At 37.3% G+C, this 17,278-nt stretch overlaps 3 protein-coding genes across 12 annotated transcripts in view; 2 read left to right on the top strand and 1 right to left on the bottom strand.

Annotated features, from left to right (window-relative positions):
* The window catches only part of LOC110190293 (uncharacterized), a 22,835-nt gene extending 17,396 nt beyond the window's left edge, over window positions 1–5,439 (top strand). The window contains exons 1-4 of one of the 2 annotated variants that reach the window (XM_020960678.2): window positions 2,300–2,739; window positions 4,179–4,460; window positions 4,551–4,980; window positions 5,045–5,439. In XM_020960678.2, the coding sequence (XP_020816337.2) occupies window positions 4,179–4,460; window positions 4,551–4,980; window positions 5,045–5,073 (741 nt within the window). In that variant the 5' untranslated portion in view covers window positions 2,300–2,739 and the 3' untranslated portion in view covers window positions 5,074–5,439. Of the gene's footprint in view, window positions 1–2,299; window positions 2,740–4,178; window positions 4,461–4,550; window positions 4,981–5,044 lie in introns of those variants that run through there. The other variant, XM_020960677.2, reaches the window with a different exon arrangement.
* Window positions 1–7,284, bottom strand: part of nudC (nuclear distribution C, dynein complex regulator) — a 13,623-nt gene extending 6,339 nt beyond the window's left edge. Inside the window, exons 1-3 of the mRNA XM_020960676.2 lie at window positions 6,676–7,284; window positions 6,318–6,601; window positions 5,811–6,000 (exon numbers count right to left, since the gene is read on the bottom strand). Coding sequence (XP_020816335.2) covers window positions 5,811–6,000; window positions 6,318–6,601; window positions 6,676–6,750 — 549 coding nt within the window. The 5' untranslated portion in view covers window positions 6,751–7,284. The remainder of the gene's footprint in view (window positions 1–5,810; window positions 6,001–6,317; window positions 6,602–6,675) is intronic.
* LOC110190291 (uncharacterized) overlaps window positions 7,265–17,278 on the top strand; it is a 22,562-nt gene continuing 12,548 nt past the window's right edge. For 2 of the 9 annotated variants that reach the window (XM_020960673.2, XM_086833506.1), the window contains exons 1-3: window positions 7,265–7,464; window positions 16,205–16,711; window positions 17,056–17,183. In XM_020960673.2, coding sequence (XP_020816332.2) covers window positions 16,391–16,711; window positions 17,056–17,183 — 449 coding nt within the window. In that variant the 5' untranslated portion in view covers window positions 7,265–7,464; window positions 16,205–16,390. Of the gene's footprint in view, window positions 7,465–9,162; window positions 9,260–15,682; window positions 16,036–16,204; window positions 16,712–17,055; window positions 17,184–17,278 lie in introns of those variants that run through there. The other 7 variants (XM_086833501.1, XM_086833507.1, XM_086833502.1 and 4 more) reach the window with 4 other exon arrangements.

Consider the following 17,278-nt stretch of genomic DNA (forward strand, 5'->3'; position numbering starts at 1 on the left):
CTCCGATTTAAGCCCCAAAGCAAATAAATCTGTAATAGAAATGTTGGCAATCTTTCTTGGCTTTTGCTGTTTGCTGAAGCAATTCTCAAAAGTTTAATGATATATTAATATGAGATCAGTGCTGGAAAACAACTATCGAATCCGGGGCCTAGGATTAGCGAGAAAACAAACAAATAACAATAATAATACATACGTCTTTTGGGGATTTTCGGCAATTTGTTTAACAAATTCCTACCAAGAGAAACGCAAACATCTTGGGATTATTCAAAAAACTATAAATTATTAATGGAAATCAGCTTCTAGCGGTGACTCACTGATAATGGTGGGTATTTTCATATTGACTCAACAAAAGATTCAAATTCGAGTCATTTCGAAAAAGGTCGATCTCAGAATTCAATGCTTTCGAACCAGAATTTTGTAAACATGTTTGCCATGATTTATATCATATATCCACTACTGAATGTAAAGGGAAACTTGATTTCGATTTTGGCTTCACAGATCATGTTTCAAATTTCATATTAATTAATCGATAAATTCCATGTTGTTTTGCATCTCTGATCGCGAGTGTTGATATAAGGCTTTTGTGTGGATCATTGACGTTAAATGCTTTCTTAGAATTTAAAATTAGCCAAAAATAGACTCGCCTAAAAGCCAAAATAACCATTTAAATAATGGCCATATTATTTATAAGACCATAAACCGTTGATTTAATAATGAAAGACGTATTAATCAAACATTAATGGGTTACGAAGGAGCCCTATCTCTGGGTACTACACCGAATGGGCGGAGTGACCTGAGAGTGTGTAAGCTGGTCAAGGTTTGCCCTTAATTATGTTCAACATTAAATTAGAATTAGGGTTTTCCCGCAATCAAACTCCAATTTCTGGGCCGATGCCGTCGAAACGGATCTAGAAAAAAAGACGCCCACACGGCACAAGACCACCACAAGAGCCCTTCACTGAAGAGGCTCAGAAATACCCACAAAAAAACAAAAAAAAAACCAAAACCAATTGCAACTTAATGAGCAAAAAGGGCGGCCAAAAAAGAGCCAAGAAAAGAATACCCAAAAGAAAGTAGGCAAATCCATCGATGAGCTGATCAAACCAAATTCAAACATCAAAGCCGGCAAAGTCATCAAACATAATCGAAACAAAACAAAAAAAAGAATTGGGGGGAGAAAAGTTGCCAACCGTTAAGATACATATAAATAGATACAAGTACAGTGGTCTCTGGAAACAAGGAATTATGAAATTGATACAAGAAGAAAGTAGGTAATTGAATAAAATAGGAAAGTTTAACAAGAAGAAAGTAATTAATTAAATGAATTCTAAGATAAAAAGAAGTGAATATATATTAAAGATAAATAAATATTAGAGATCATATCAAGCCAAAGAATTAGCTTTATCCTCCGGATTTGATCAAGTTTGAAGTTTAAAGCAAATACTTAAAAAACAAATTGATTTTATATAAATTACACAAAAGAGCTTGTATGAAAATATTGTTTTCTGATCAAAGATAAAAAGAAGGATAGCAAATTGATATATAGATTATCCTGACAATGTTGAAATCTTTTAACAATATCCATTTGCTGAAAAGCTCAATATTTTAAAGTTTTAGGTGAAGAATTTAAATGTTAAGTAATAATACAAGCAATAAATAATTCAATAATAATATTTAGATAACTAAATATTTTCTTAATCAATTAGGATAATAAAATAATAATTCGATTAATAAATAAAAGGTAGAATTTAATGCCATGATAGAAATACCTTGAAATAATATGTTAATGTTAGTTAAATGAGAATACTTTGTTAAATATTTCCTCATAGATTTAACTATAATTCTATATATAACCAAATTCTTATAATTTCAACCGAAATACCTAATTATTCCCCACTCACTGATAAGATATATTGTCTTAATACTTCATCTTCCTAAACCTATGTATATTCAACATGATTAACATCTTTCAAACCCTATTTAAAGCATAAAATTAACTTGAAAACCATGAAATAGAACCCTGAAACAAATCCCATCTCTGTAATTAGAATTGTTTATAATTTACGAGCGACTACTGTTGGGACAGTGGCAACACACACAACACACAAACTGAGAACCGTACAAATGTTATGACATGCGAAATCCGGCAAGAAAGCCAGCCAAAAACAACAAACACTTTTACACTCGCAAAAGGTTTGCGCATCGACGCCGACAGAAGCAGAGGCAGAGACAACGACAGCGACGCCGCTCAGGTGGGCAGAACTCAGGTGAGCAGAGCGACTTATCCGCTAAGCTCGCTTCAGTTCGATTCTTGAGGCCGTTTAGATCGGTTCTGCTTTTTGGCGACACTCGCGCACTTGAGAATAAATTCTTCGCAGCGAGAAGAAGACGCGTCTTCTGACTGTCCCATACAATCGGAATAAAAATAATAAATAAAACCGTATCGGTATCCCCAACAGCAGCCAGAACAGCTGAGTGTTTCGCGAGGAGCCGTAAATTTGAATAAATTGAATTTGAAATTAAAATTCGTTTTTAAGACGTGTCGTAAAAAGGCCAATTAAGAAACGAACCAGAGAGACTGACAACCGGAGCGAGACTCTGAGTATAAATACTCCAGATTGTGATATACTTACTAATTACCTTAAATTGTGTGTGTGATAAATTGCTGTAATAATCAAACAAATCCTCCCCGGGAGCCCAGAAACAAATTAACAAAGTCAACAAAAAACACAAAAAAAAGTAAGTAAAGTAACAGACACAAAAATAAATACGGTGGGAAGAGAAAAAAATCAAAATCGAAAACGAAAACTGGCCAATCAAGTTGAATCAAATAAAGAGTGATAAGACTTCCGCATGCCTAAATAATATTTACAATAAATAAAACGCAAGAACCGACGACGAAACAAATTTATTAACTTCTGTGCCGTGTAAAACAAAAAACACACAGAAATTTTTGAACAAACGAAAAACGAATCAAGCTGCAAAGTCCAAACAAAAAAGACAAAAGCCACAAACTCGAATTGCAACTTTTGTATTCCGGCAAGAATTGATTTTATAGAATCAAGAACAATTGATTGCCACAATTACGTCAAAGCCAAACAATCGGCAAAGAGCCATTTCGAGAGAAAGGCCAAGATAAAAGCTTGCTTAAAAGTATAACAAAAAACTGTTGCAACAACAACAAGCACTAACCGAATTAATAATAAATACAAATCAGGCTTTTAGCCAAACCAAGACCAGAGACCATAAATATCAAACAAGTTGCCAACAAGCCACCAAATGCAAAACAAAAAAAAAGACAATCCAAAGACAACTGGAAAGTTCAGGTTTCTTAACTTTTGTTGTATTTCTTCTGACGCTAGCAAAGTCTTAAGTGGCAGGAAGAGAGCGGAGGAGGAGGTGGACCCCAGAACAGGGAAGACTTAGATGTGTGGCCAAAAAAATAAAAAATAAATAAAAGATATTGTAGAGCAAGCGGATGTACGAACTCGTGACATGACCACAGGGCTTCCAGGCAAAGGAGAGAGCTCAGTTTTAACACTTACATAAAGTGACTGACCTCACCAATTAATTTCACATTAAAATCTAGTACTAAATAACGTAAAAATAATTAAAAAAGTAAAATTTTAACTATTCAAATTAAGGGGTATATTAGCAAACTATTGTTAAAACCTAATAATGCCAGAAGAAGCATTATCATTGTTTGCTTGGTGCTAATTGGGTTCTACATAATTTTTACAATTTACTAAAGGTGTGAAATAAACAATATAATATAATACTTAAGTAATATGTGCAGATATAATATTTACAATATTGAATATCTCCGTTGTACAATCCCAAATAAGAGTTTAATCATGGAAAACAATATTAAATTATATGAATTATAATGAACCTTAACATAAAGAACAAATTTCCAACAATCTTCAAACCTAAACCTTTTCAAAATCTAAAGTCTTGATCTAAATTTAAACAAGTCCCCTAAAAATATAGCTTAAACTTTTTTAAACCTTTAATTTAGTATAGAAAAAATCTCAAAATATTCATATATATATATATTCATATAACTTCCTAAATATTTAAACATCCCTTATACTAATTTTTCTCCTATTAAATATTATTTAAACAGAATTCCTAATCCCACATAGAAAACTAACAAACTCTCTTCCCTTGCCTCACAGATGCAGGACTATTGGCACATTCCCCGCGCCTCACTGGCCTCCTCCTCGAGCTCGGCCATCAGTTCGGCCAGCTCCTCCAAGTCCTCGAACAAATCGCACTCGAATCCACCCACTCTGAACCAACGCAGCCTGCCCAGCAACAGCAACATTATCAACAACAATAGCAGCAGCTCCTCGACAAGTGCGGCTGTGACGGCAGCGGCTGCGGCGGCAGTTCTGGCAGCTGCCAAGAGGGGATCGAGAAGCTCGCAGGGATCCAGCGACAGCAACAACAGCACGCGGGTGAGTAAGACGAGCCCACGCGGGGAGACTCCATTGGAGCAGCAGCAACAGCAGCAGCATGACTCAATGGACATTCTCTTCCCTCAACAGAGCGCCGCTTCCGGCTCACTGCTGCTGACGGCAGCGAATCTGGAACGTTTCGCGGAGATCCACAAGAAGCAGGAGCGTCACAACAAGATGCTGATCCAGCCCTCTAGCAATCCATCGTCATCCAATTACAATGCGAATCTAGCGTTGGCTTCTAGCAATGGCAAGGATGCAGTGATTACCATCGATGGCCAGCAGCAGCAGGCTGGCAATGACGAGGCGGATCCCAATTTGCAGTACATTAAAACCAAAGACCTGGACACCGTGTCCATTGCCAGCTCCATGCACTTTACAATGGTCAACGGTGAGGGCGGTCCGCCCAAGAAACCGAAGCGTGGCCTCTGCGATCGCGGACGCCAGGTCACCGTTTTGATTGTCAGCATGAGCACCATCTTCATGCTGCTCATCATGGGCATGGTCTATGCGCTGGAGAGTAAGTTCCTTCAAACTAAATCCCTAGAACCTTGTTTTAATTCTTATTGGTTTTCTTCTTTTAGTGCGCGCCCGCGACATGCCCAAGAGCTAATGTTCAATCGTGTCTAGCCCAATTAGTTTATTATTTATTGTATTGTCTTTGTCACCCAATTATTATTATTATTGTTATCGTGTCGTCGTCTTGACGCTAGTTGTCTAAGCTATTTATTAAACGATTGTGTTTGGATTGAAGGAGTAAGGAAGGAAGGAAGGAAGGAGTACCGAAGTCGAGTCAGTCGAAGCTGAAGGGAAATTTTGTTAGTATTAAGCGCCCTATGCTACGGAGACAGAGAAACATACGAGGAACTAGTAGATCTGTATCTGGGATCGGATGATAGTAAATGCTGTATTTTCTGGTTTACCAACTAAGTTATTTATCCCTGTGATATGTTTAATAAAGTGAATTTTCTACATTGTACATGAGAGGGGAGAGAGTGTGTGACTCACAAGCACCTGTGTCGAGGGGTCAATAACTTTTTGGGGGTTTTACAGCTATGACCGCAGCCTTGGCAACCAGCGATGGCTATTATTTAAGGGGAAAACCTGCTTTAGGGCGGGAAACCCAAGCATAGAAGTGGACTATGATGAAGTTACTCATAAAGTTTGGTAAAGATTGCACTAAAATCCGATTGATTCTTGCTAAGAAAACCGATGGGGCTTGATTTTTAGACATTACCTAAAGTCTCACAACCTAACAACACTTTTAACCATTCTAAAACCATGGCAACACCTCAGTAGGTCACTATGGGTCAATATAGGGTCCAAGGACCACCCTTAACTGGGACTCACCTCCACCTCCGGCAGCGTTTGTGTCCAATTGTACTTGTCCAAGTTGCAGCCGTTGCCAGCATTGGGCTGCAGCTTGCCCACCTCGCTCTTTTCGGTCTCGTCGTCCACTTTTTCGATGGGCTTGGAAATGTCATCGCGATTTGAGGCAGCCGGCTCTCCGCTAGCACTATCCAGCAGATGCTGTCGTTTTCTGGAGAGGGAACATTGAGAAATCGTTAATAAACAATGGAAAAAATTACATAGCATAATTTTAAAGAAAGATTAAGATAAAGAACTTAGTTGAAGCTGATATTTTTACTGTTTTGGGGTCACAAATTCGTTTTAAATTGCTATTTTGCAAGGTGTAGTTAAGAAGTTAATTAAATATTGCCTAATAGGCAACAATTGTATTCCATTAGGCAATATTTCAATATATAGGTTGTCTAAGTAACTGATTATAAACAAGGCATAAAATCTTCTGGCTCAGTCAAGAACTATAAAAAACTATATGTGAAATATTCAGCTTACTTGTCCTCCTCCTCCTTAATGATGGCAGCAGCCTCCTCATCGGTGATATCACATATTTTGTTGTCGTCAATCTCCTTTTGGCGGGCCTCTCGCGCCGCCCGCTCCTTCTCTTCCTTGGCTTTTTGGGCAGCTTCGCGCGACTTTACCTTCTCCTGGTGCGCGCTCATAGCCAGCTCCGATTCCTTTTTAAATACGCCTAGCAGGAGGTTCTCCCACTCGGCCTGCTTGGCGCCCGTGAAGAAGTCGGTTTTGCGACGCAAAAAACTGGCCAGGGTGCCGAGAAACTGCGAACAAACAAAAAACAATGATTATCCAAATTTCCGGCACAAAGCAGTTCAGTCTTTGTCGTTATTTGTACCTCGGGCACACCGCCGCGGTGCTTTTCGGCCACGGCAAGCAGAATATTGTCGTAGAGTCCCTCTTCGTTAGACATGCTGTAGCGTGTTTGTACTTCTAGGAAATAAAATTCGGTTGATTTCTGGAAGATTCGATCAAAATACTTTTTGTTTTATCTGAAGCTCTGCTGCCGGCACATGTGAATTAGGGATGTGAAAACCTCGACGATTTCAAATATCGATGACATACATGGAACGGGCATATCGATAGCTTGCTGGTTTCAGGGATGGCAAGTAAGTATCGAAAAATAAGCCGAAACAGCGGAACAGAAAATATACCAAACAGCTTTCAATTAGCTTTTGACAGTGAACATCGTGTAACGGTATTTACACGTATTTAAAAGAAAAGCAAAATAAAAATTATTTTTTGTAGTAAATAAGCCAAGAAAAACATAAATTTAAATATATTTTAAAACAAACAAGCTGAATAAGTGAAATGACAATGCCCAATCATAACAAAATTTCCACATTCAAGCTCTCTCATTTCTGCTCCATTCTCATTGCTCTTCTCTCTCTTTTGGGGGATAGTTGCGATTTTCGTCCTATTCGCTCATTCTCTTTCGGTCTTTAAAAGGAATCGCACGTATTTGAAGCACGCGGAAAACGCAGCAAATAAAATAAAATCCAAATCAAAGTTAAAGTGTGCTAAAAGCAAGTGGAAAAGTGAAAAAGTTTTGAGTTCTCGGTTTTTGTGTAAAGCGCAAAATTCGATCATTGGTGAATAGCGAAGCAGTTAATCAGCGGAGTTCAAAGTAAATGAAAAATATGCGAAATTCCTCCATTCGTGGCTTAGAAAAATGTGATATGCAAAATACTTTACCCACACACACACACTCATGTATAGCGTGCTTGATATATTTACAAATAGTTGGGGAATAAGAAAAACGTAATACGGAAAAAAGATAAGGGTTCCGGGCTCTCCACTCCACTTCCCTCTGCCTCCCTCTCCCACACCGTTTCCCGTAGGAGTTTCTCCGGAAAATCAATAAATTTTACATGGCGCACTCATACACTCACAAACAGACAGGCAGGCGGTAGTACTGGAAGGAGAAGAAGAGCAAGAGAGTAGGAAGAAGTAGGGAGAGGAGCTCCCACACCACTAAATACAGCAGGGGGCATAAAGTTAAGAGACATTTGAGCAAGTGATTTATGAACAACATAAACGGTTTGATAAATAGCAATGTTTACTAGACTTTTTTGCAAAGTGTTGGCAAATGTGTTATTTATCACAGTAAATGTAGTTAAAAACTTTTTTAGTGGCAAAATGTGAAAACACTTAAGTTGTTTGACGTTTTTTCAACCAATACGTTTTTCGGTTACAAGTGTTTGTATAATTTAACTTGATTTGTGACTATTTTGGTGACGTGCACTATCGGTGTTTAGTTGTTAACAAACAAACAATTTAGAAAGGGAAAATTTAAATGTGTTTAACATTTTTTTTTATTTTTGTTTTAACAATTTGCTTTACGCTCTCCCCTTGTTTTTAATAATAATAAATTCAAATTTTATGATATTTGTGACTTTGAAAGTATTAAAACAGAAACTTCAATATAAATGACCGGCACTGTGACACCGCTGCTTTGCCGCCCTGCCGCAAGCCGCTCGTTCTTGTTCTTGTTTTTGTTCCTGCCGCTGTGAAGTTCTCTTCTCGTTTGCTCTCCACCCCCTGTTTCTGCTTCATCTTTTTGCTCCTGCTGGTTGACTATTTTATGGTTTGTGCTTCATTCGTGAATCTTGTTTCGCTATTTTCCGCCCCTTTCCGCCTCCCTCCAGCCCCCGGTGCTCTACTGCAGGCATGTGCGATGCAGACCAGATCTTCGCTCTGTTCAAGGTCAGAGTAAGGTTAGCTCCGCACCGTGCCTCTCTTCGCTGCTCTGAAGGGCCATGACAGTGATTTCTTCTCCATTGCCAATCATCCATCTCCCTCTCGCCGGGAACAGTGGCGGCTGAAAAGCTGCGGCCAAGCGATTGCCGCAAATTGTTTTTCCTAATGGTCGCATTAAAATTAATGATAGCCACTGTGTGTTTGTATTTGTTTAGGAGCATCCTTTTTTTGTAACACTGAGAAAATAATTTTTCTTTCCTCTTCATATATATAAATAAACTTTAATTATAATAGGAAAAAAATGTATGAACTTATTAACTTTAAATTTAATTATTAATTTTGGTTAGGCATTAGGTTTTTATATTACGCAAGAAGCAGGCATACGCCAAAAAGTAGGCAATTCATTAAAATGTTGCAGTGTTATGTTAATAAGTTGAAGTTAATTTATTTGATTTTATACCCATATTTATTTGCCGTGCAGTAGTCGAAAATGTTTGCCTTACTGCGTCACTGCCCTTTGACATTTACACTTTCTCTCTGCGTGGGTGACAGCTTCCGAGCTCGCTCTCTCGCCCACCCACTCTCTTCCTCTCACACTCTCTGTCTCTGGGGCTTTCGCTCTCCTGACATAACCGTTATGTAATCAGCACGGCATTTCCTAGTTAGCCGCAAAAGAGAGAAAGGCTTTCGCAGTACAATTGCACTTCAATTTAAAGGATATGGTTCTTGCCTTTGTTTTATTACCCATTTCGTCTGTGTTTGTGTTTGTGTGTGTGCTCAGGCACTTAAAAAGGATTGTGTGAAATTGAGTGAGCAAATAAGATACCATAGACACAGGACTTGAGAAGAGATTGTGCAAGATTTCGCTAAAAGTGTGAACTAAGCACCCTCGTACGGCTAAGTGGCTTTAAAGCCCACTTTAAGCTTATCACGGATTGCTGGAGAGGAAAAAGAAAGCAACCGTGGAATGTCTCTACTTTTTTTCACATTAATGGTCATGCCTTTGCAGTTTATTCCTTATTATAACCCCCCTTTGAAATCTGATATATTCTGCGGTTGCGGTTGAAATAAGGTGGCGCCGCAAGTTTGGTTTAATGGTTCAGTGATTTTCCAAACGGAAAACTTTTCAATTGCGTCGCAGCCTCTAAATTGGGTGAGCAGCTAGGGAACAGCGGAGGGGATCAAAGCAAGTGCCCAAAGCAATTACGATAACATTGCATACTAGCATTCCCTTGAATAGGGTTCCTTAGTGTATAATTCATGAATTGTGTGTCAACAAATTATTATCTTTAATTTTATAACAGGAAATAGAATTTCTTATTTAATATTATGCACAGTATACCTTAGAAAGGGACGTTTTTATAAATAGAAATTAATTAAATTACATTTTAATTAGTAGCAGTTGTCGGTAGACTTAGGCTTTCCTAGTTACTTTGATTTAAAAGGAATTAGAAACAACATATTTTTGTAAAATAAATTATATAAAATCCCTTTAATAGACAGATTCCATTATTTTCTTTTGTGCGAACATGAGTTGACTTTTAGTAATTAAGTTTATATACCTTGATCGATTTTCCATTGCCAGGATTACCTATAGTTGAGCCCTGATAAGCTCAGTCCCGAGGTCTCTTACGGAAAAAGATAAACAGAAGGCACCCAGAACAGAGAACTCGGGACTCAAATGAATCAGCTCCCCGTTGCAATTTACTTGCATTCTGTTTACATAACTCTACCGGAATGGTGGAGAAAGAAGGGGGTCTGGTAGGGCTGGACAACCTACCCCAAAAGTGCAACCGATCCCAGCCAGATACGGTCATTGAGAACTAATGTAAATTGCGACGTTGCTTGTTTATTGACTGCAAACTGTAGTCGCCTCTTAATTGGAGAGGTTCCGGGGCGTTGGGGAGTCGTCCGCACCTATGCCATAAATAGCAAACAGCTGCGATAATTTTCTTGGGGGCAGACAGGAATTTATGGAGAAAATAAACAGAGGAACTCAAAGCTTTTCCAATAAGCAATCATATAATTTTTATGTTATAAGAAGCCCTACAGCTCTTAGCTTGAAAAATGTGAAAGTTTCCCGTATTTCTTTATTTACATCTCTGGAGATGTTATTATAACTCAATTAGCAATTTAAGGTTTTTAATATAATCCCAAGAATTTCTATAATATTTACAGAATTGTGGATTGCGTTTATTAATTACACTCAAAGTTACAGAATTTAAGAAGTGAGTGCTAATTTCTGGCTTGTTAACACTTTTTGGATATACATAGAACTTGACAACCTTCAATTTTAATAAGTTACTTAAATATTTTACTCAACTCACTAATAAGCAGTACAGTACGTTTCAATACTTTATTAATGATATATTGATCTAATCAAAGTCAATGTAAGTTATCAGCCATTCGACACATTTTGTTATTAAAGGGGTTACTGAACAAGGTTAATTATCAGCCCTCTTACAGCCCTGGCGCCCACTGTACGTGTAGATAAAAAAGTTCGCATAATTGTAATTACTTCTACGTAATTCCGAAGCGCAATAAAAACACAAAACCGCAAGACGTCCCAGTGGAGGGGAATCTCTAATTAAACAGGCGATAATGAAAACAAATTGTAACTATTTTTAAAGCAATTGAGAAGATCCCTATCGGAATTCCCTCTGTGGAATCGGAGCACAAACTTTGCACAGCTGACTCAAGTGCACAGGTTGGAGGCCATAAAACAATAGGGGTACCAATAAAGTTGGTACCGACCGACCGACCACCTGATAAGCCCCCAGCCGGGTCAGATAATGCGCATTAATAATGGCAATAGAACCTTCCCCCCACCGATGTCTCCCCCTCTCTGATTTCTGGCCTATATCGTATCGTAAATCGCTGGCACAAAAATTTTATAGCAACGATGGCTACCGGGAGTTGGGGTTCTTTAGTGATTTTGAGATTGTGGAGCGGAAGAATGGTTTTGCTTTGGCTAATGACTTTTCCAATGTTCCAGAGCCTGGCACCCATTAGGACCTCCGATTATCCTTGATAATGGGGCTTCGTGACATGCCCCATCGTTAATCGCAAACTAACCACACGCAATGTTTGTCGACGCACAATTTATTTATTTATTTCGGCTTCGGGGTTATTGAAACTTGTTGCCTGCGCTTGTTTACATTATAAATAAATATATATCACAGGGGATAGATAGTATCTATAGATGCGGCCACATATCGGGCTCTCTGTGGATGTGGGCCACACGCGGCTGGCGCGTTTCGGACTTTGAGCCAACGCAATGGAAGTGCTGACTATATCTCTCTCCGTATCTCCTCCTGGTCTCCTCTCCGATCTCCGATCTATTCTAATCTGGTAGTCTGCAGACTTGTTTGCCATATTGAATTGCTTTTTTTCTTCTCTCTTTAAAGTCTAAATATTTACAATGAGTGTGAGGCCAAAGTCTGCGCTTTTATGTGCCTGGAACACAGGGTGTCGCCTTTCTATAAATCCCATAATTATCCATATTAACTAAATGTCACAATAATAATTGGTAATTACCATTTGACACGTGATCAATAGTTCCAATGGAATTTGTGTTCGGAATGGCTTTCCGGCGATGTATATAGATAAAGTATATAGATGTGTCTGCTTGGTTGGCATTTTTCTGTACTCTGAAAATAGCATTCTATTCGTCTGACGCATTTCAGAAAGTTATGCAAGGAGAACGGCGGAAATGTGAAAGGAAATGGTCATTTGTCAATCAAAAATAAAGTTAGATTAGTCCGAACCGGAAAAACTTATCAGTTATTCAACTTTTATGAATAGAGAATTAATTTAATTAAAGTGATATACACAAACATCTTAAAATAGTTATTCCTTTATCTTTATTCTTACAATTTTAGACAGATACTTATGTATCTTTATCTTTATTCCAACACTCTATTAGCCTGTGCTCCCGCAAGCATAAATCCAAATAGTTATTTGTTTTATTCAAGTCTAGATTATCAAGTTTTATTGCTGCTTGCTTGGTTATAAAAAAATGGCGAAAATGTCTTTTTTATATCCACACTTTTTGCGACTTATCTTTTGGTATCTCAGCGAGAGGGCTAGGTCAAAACTTTTCCACTGAACCCACTGATCAGATCATGCAATCTCTGGCCCCTTTGGGCCATTGTCCCGAGTCACACACAACATGGGGCTTATCGGTCCGGGACGGGACTCTATTACGCATGCAGCCAGAAATCGACATCGAACATGTGTATATTTATAGCCCACTCCTCTCAATCACGCATGCAAATCGTGAATATCGCCTTATAGCATTGCTCCCCAATGGAACGCAATCTCGTTGTACGAAAGGAAAAAAACCTTTACCAATTCCCCCCTTGGGAAGGTTCAGTGTGCCAATGGAGTCTATCGTGACTGCGTCGTGAATGAATCTTATCTGTGGTCTTCTGGAATCGCCTGGGGGTGATCGAGGTGGCAGCGGGGTGTGCCAAAAGTTTATTAACTTAATAATAAAAAAAAGCAAAATAAAACATAATGAAAGAGAATTTCGGCTTCCTCTTGCCTCTACCTTAGTCGCAGACACTCGCCCGGCACATGTTAGACGCCTGATACCAGATACCAGAAAGCCAAAAAATAAAAAAGAAACAAATTTAAGAAATTCGGCGGTGTTTGAAATAGAAAGTGCCCCTTTTAAAGAAAAATATATTAATTGTAGAAAATATAAAGTATAATTTGGTATTAAAGCTGATAAATAAGGAATCAAATTCAATAGCAATGAGTTATAAAACTGTTTTAAGGATAATAAATGATATATATTTAAACAAAAAATATATATGATATATAAAATATATTATAAAATTATTATATTATTATATAAAATACATATATTTTATGTCTTTAAACCCTGATTCCTATCTATCTATATAAAATATAAATAGCTATTAAATCTGATAAATTAGGAACCTTTCTCAATCCAGATTGTGTACTAAGACGGTTTTAAGGATAATCTTTATATAAGCTAAACATTAATGGAAATATATATATCTTTAAATGCTGATTGCATACTTATATAAGATATAAATAGCTATTGGCTGATATATTAGGAACCATTCGTAATCCAAGTTGTATTAAAAGGCGGTTTTAATGATTAATTTTATCGAAATAGGAAAAATATATTTTCAAACCCAAATTACATATTTCAAATAGAAGTAACTTTTAAATATGATAAATAAGAAACCATCTTTAAAACAAACTGTGTTCTGTATGGTTTAAGGTGTAATATTTATCTATGAAACATATTCATAAAAAAAATGTAACTTTAAACCCTGATTTACTCTCTATATGTTTCAATCAATATACTTTCAATACTCTGCACTACCAGGTAGATTTTTTGCAATAGAGAATATATTATCGCTTGACCAAATTTCGGCACTTATCGCGGCGAGGAGCAGCCGGGAACCGGTTCCATGGCCCCCATCCTCCGTGCTCCTCCTAAAATATATCCCCCCACCAAGTGGTGAGACGGCGAGAATGTGTCACCCGAATGGTTCGCCAAAGATTGCGATGTGACGTGGTAGCCCCCGGCCAGATAATTCCGATCGCTCTCTGGGACTTTGAACCAGCGTCAGCTCGTTCGCTCGATCGTCTGCGGAGCACAATAGAAAGTCTCTCCTGATTAGATGGGAAGTGATTTAGTAAAAGCAATTGGAACCCATGAACTTGGAATCTCAATCCCCCTCCTTTCCCTCTTATCGCACTTGGCGTTTTTTGATTGATTAGTTTATGTTGGCCTAATTAAATGAATCCCACTATATAGAGGTTATTTTTGTGAAAAGGTGTTGTGCACATTAAATATATTCAAACGCATAGCGCAATGGAAAATTTTCAAAAGCAAGATTCTTCTAATGGAAAATCTATTTTTAACAAAGCTCACAAAGAGCAAAAATGTATCTAAAATAAAATGTGTATTTTCAAATGCATTTTTTCTGGTCAAAAGGTGAAGGACCCCATAGAGAGATATGTAAATGAAAAAATAATATTCCATGTGCGACTGTGAATTATTATTTCTGAGCTGATGCTTCGAGATGTCAAGATGGAGCAGCATCAGAAATTCTACAAAAAGTATCTAAAATTATAATCCTAAGACAGCAGAACACCGATTTAATGATATTTTTGCTGTTGTTTTCGAAGAAAAAATCGGAATACGTTTTGTTGTTCATTTCGCATATTTCAAATTGTTATTGCTCAATCGTTTTTATTGTGCTGCAGTCTTTTGTAATTCGCATTTTAAAGCATTTTGTTGTGGTGTTTTTCATTTCAGACTGTGACGCCATTTAATGGTAATATATATATATTTATATTACATATATATAAATCATTCCACAATTGCATTTGATAACGTTTTACGATTCTCAATCATTGCCGTTCCTAGTTCGATAAAACAATGTAAATATGGGGCGATTTCGTTGCATTACGTGAGTACATGCTTTTCAAGGTCCCACTTCTGGATGCAACGATTGTTCAACCCAAGCGTCAATCAATTGAATCGATCGTTCTATCGTCGAACTGTCTATTTAGGGAGCAATTTAGCAAAAACTTATTCAGGTGAAGGAGGTACTCAGAGAGCGGGAGATCGAAAGCGTGCTAACTACAGTTGAAACCCTAGAACTATTCTATTTAGGAAATTAAATTAGGGTATTTTAGTACATTTTTATACCCTTGCATGGTATTATAATTTCAGCAACGCAAACTTGTTTACTTTTGAAATGATAGATTTATGTACTTACAAGTAAAAGAAAAAAATTAGGGTCCCTACAAAAACACAAATTACATAATGAACAATACTTGAGGGAGTTTTTAAAAACGTGTTATTTATAGAAAATAAATAAAACAAGTTTACATCAAACTTTGTAAATCAACAACTTTATCGTCTGCCTCTAGAAACCCTTTTTCTTATATTTGAAAACAAATAATATTTAATATTTAAAATTTCTAAATGTAATCATAAAGTTTGAGTTAATATTATATATTATATAATATAATTACATTTAAATACGCCTTTTAGAGTATTTCTTTTTCTAGTACTTTATTACTTTTTTTTTTTTTTATATGTGTGGTAATATTTTATTTTTTTTTATTAATTTTAATCAAATATTCCTTATAGAAGTGTCCCTGTAAATATTTTCATGATAAGCACAATTGCATTACATGATACGAGTATTGAATCAGAATTGAATCAAGTGCCACAACTTGATGGGGGGACGAGAGAGATATAGACGCGATGTTATTATAGCGCTATATATGAGAGAGTCCAAGTGTAGAGAGGAACTTGCTCCGACCAGGAGAGAGAGAGTGATCATCTTGGGGCACAAGTTCTCGGGTTCTCGACTGCTCCAAAGCCCCAGCGCCACTCATTCGCTTGTGAGCAGCCGTCAGTGTCGCGTGTGCCAGCAGCGAGATTAAATCGAAATAAATATAGAAAAATATCTAGCAGTGTACGTGAGTGTGTGTGTGTGTGAGTTGGGGGTGAAAATAGTGCAAATAACGCAAGCGAAACAAAATAATTGAATATCGTGCAAAATATCATTTTCAAGTGCAACAAGCTGCAGACCAAAACAAAACCAAGAAAAATACTCGAAATTAAATTAAAAATTTCTTTCTTTTTTTGAACTTACTTTTTACAGCCAACAGATAAACTGAACTAAAACTGTGCTTAATCAGAGAGAACTGTTTCCTAAAAACTGTTTAAACTGTGAAAAGTGTCAACACGCTAAACAAGACTACAAAAAAAAAATTATAAAAAGAAAACCGAGTGAAAATCAAATTAAATCGCAAGAGATTTTCAGCAAGTGCAACGGTAACAACGTATAATGGCACCAACAATCACTGACAATTGCGAATTTGAATGTGCTACTGTTGAGGCGACAACAACAACAACAACAACGACGACGATTAGCGGCGATAATTTCGATAACATCGATAACTTCGCCAGCAGCGGCAGCGATAGCATCGAACAATCGAATGAATTGCATTTGAGCGGTGAGCAGCAGGATCAGGATGTCCAGGAGCAGCAGCAGCAGCAGATGCCATGGGAGGCACCTGGAAAACAGGGGCTCTACGATCCCCAGAACGAGCACGAGGCCTGCGGAGTCGGTTTCATCGTGGCCATCGATGGCAAGCGCTCTCACAAGGTAAGGATCAAGGATCATAAAGTTTTCTTTAGTTTACTTCAATTAAAAATCTATTTCCTCTAAGTAGGACGAAAAGGGAATTATTTTATTATATATTTTTAATATATGCATGATACTTATTTATAAATTTATACATAAAATATAAACTTCTTGACAAGAGATATTATTTCTTGAATTTGTAGAAAATCTATGTAATTTATAGAGATTAAATTAAAGTCTTTTCAGTGCTACTAAACACCTAATTTTAAAGAATTTATGTTAGTTGAAATCTATACTATTTTAACCAATTATTTAGGTGTTATATTCCAGTCTCTGATCCAATTCTTCATCTATTCCTTGTACAGATTCTACGTGATGCCCAGACCTTGTCAGAACGGATGAATCATCGCGGCGCCTGCGCCTGCGACAATGACACTGGCGATGGCGCTGGCGTCTTGGCTTCCATTCCTCACGGACTCTATGTCAAGGCTCTGTAAGTTCTACCGATAAGTGCCGGTACATATGTACTAAAAATATATACAGACATGCTATATATGCATGCAACCGTGCTTATTTATGCCGGTTCCT

Source organism: Drosophila serrata, unplaced genomic scaffold (genome assembly GCF_035046125.1).
Source record: "Drosophila serrata isolate PLE 108 unplaced genomic scaffold, ASM3504612v1 contig_272, whole genome shotgun sequence".
NCBI classification, from domain to species: Eukaryota; Metazoa; Arthropoda; class Insecta; order Diptera; family Drosophilidae; genus Drosophila; species Drosophila serrata.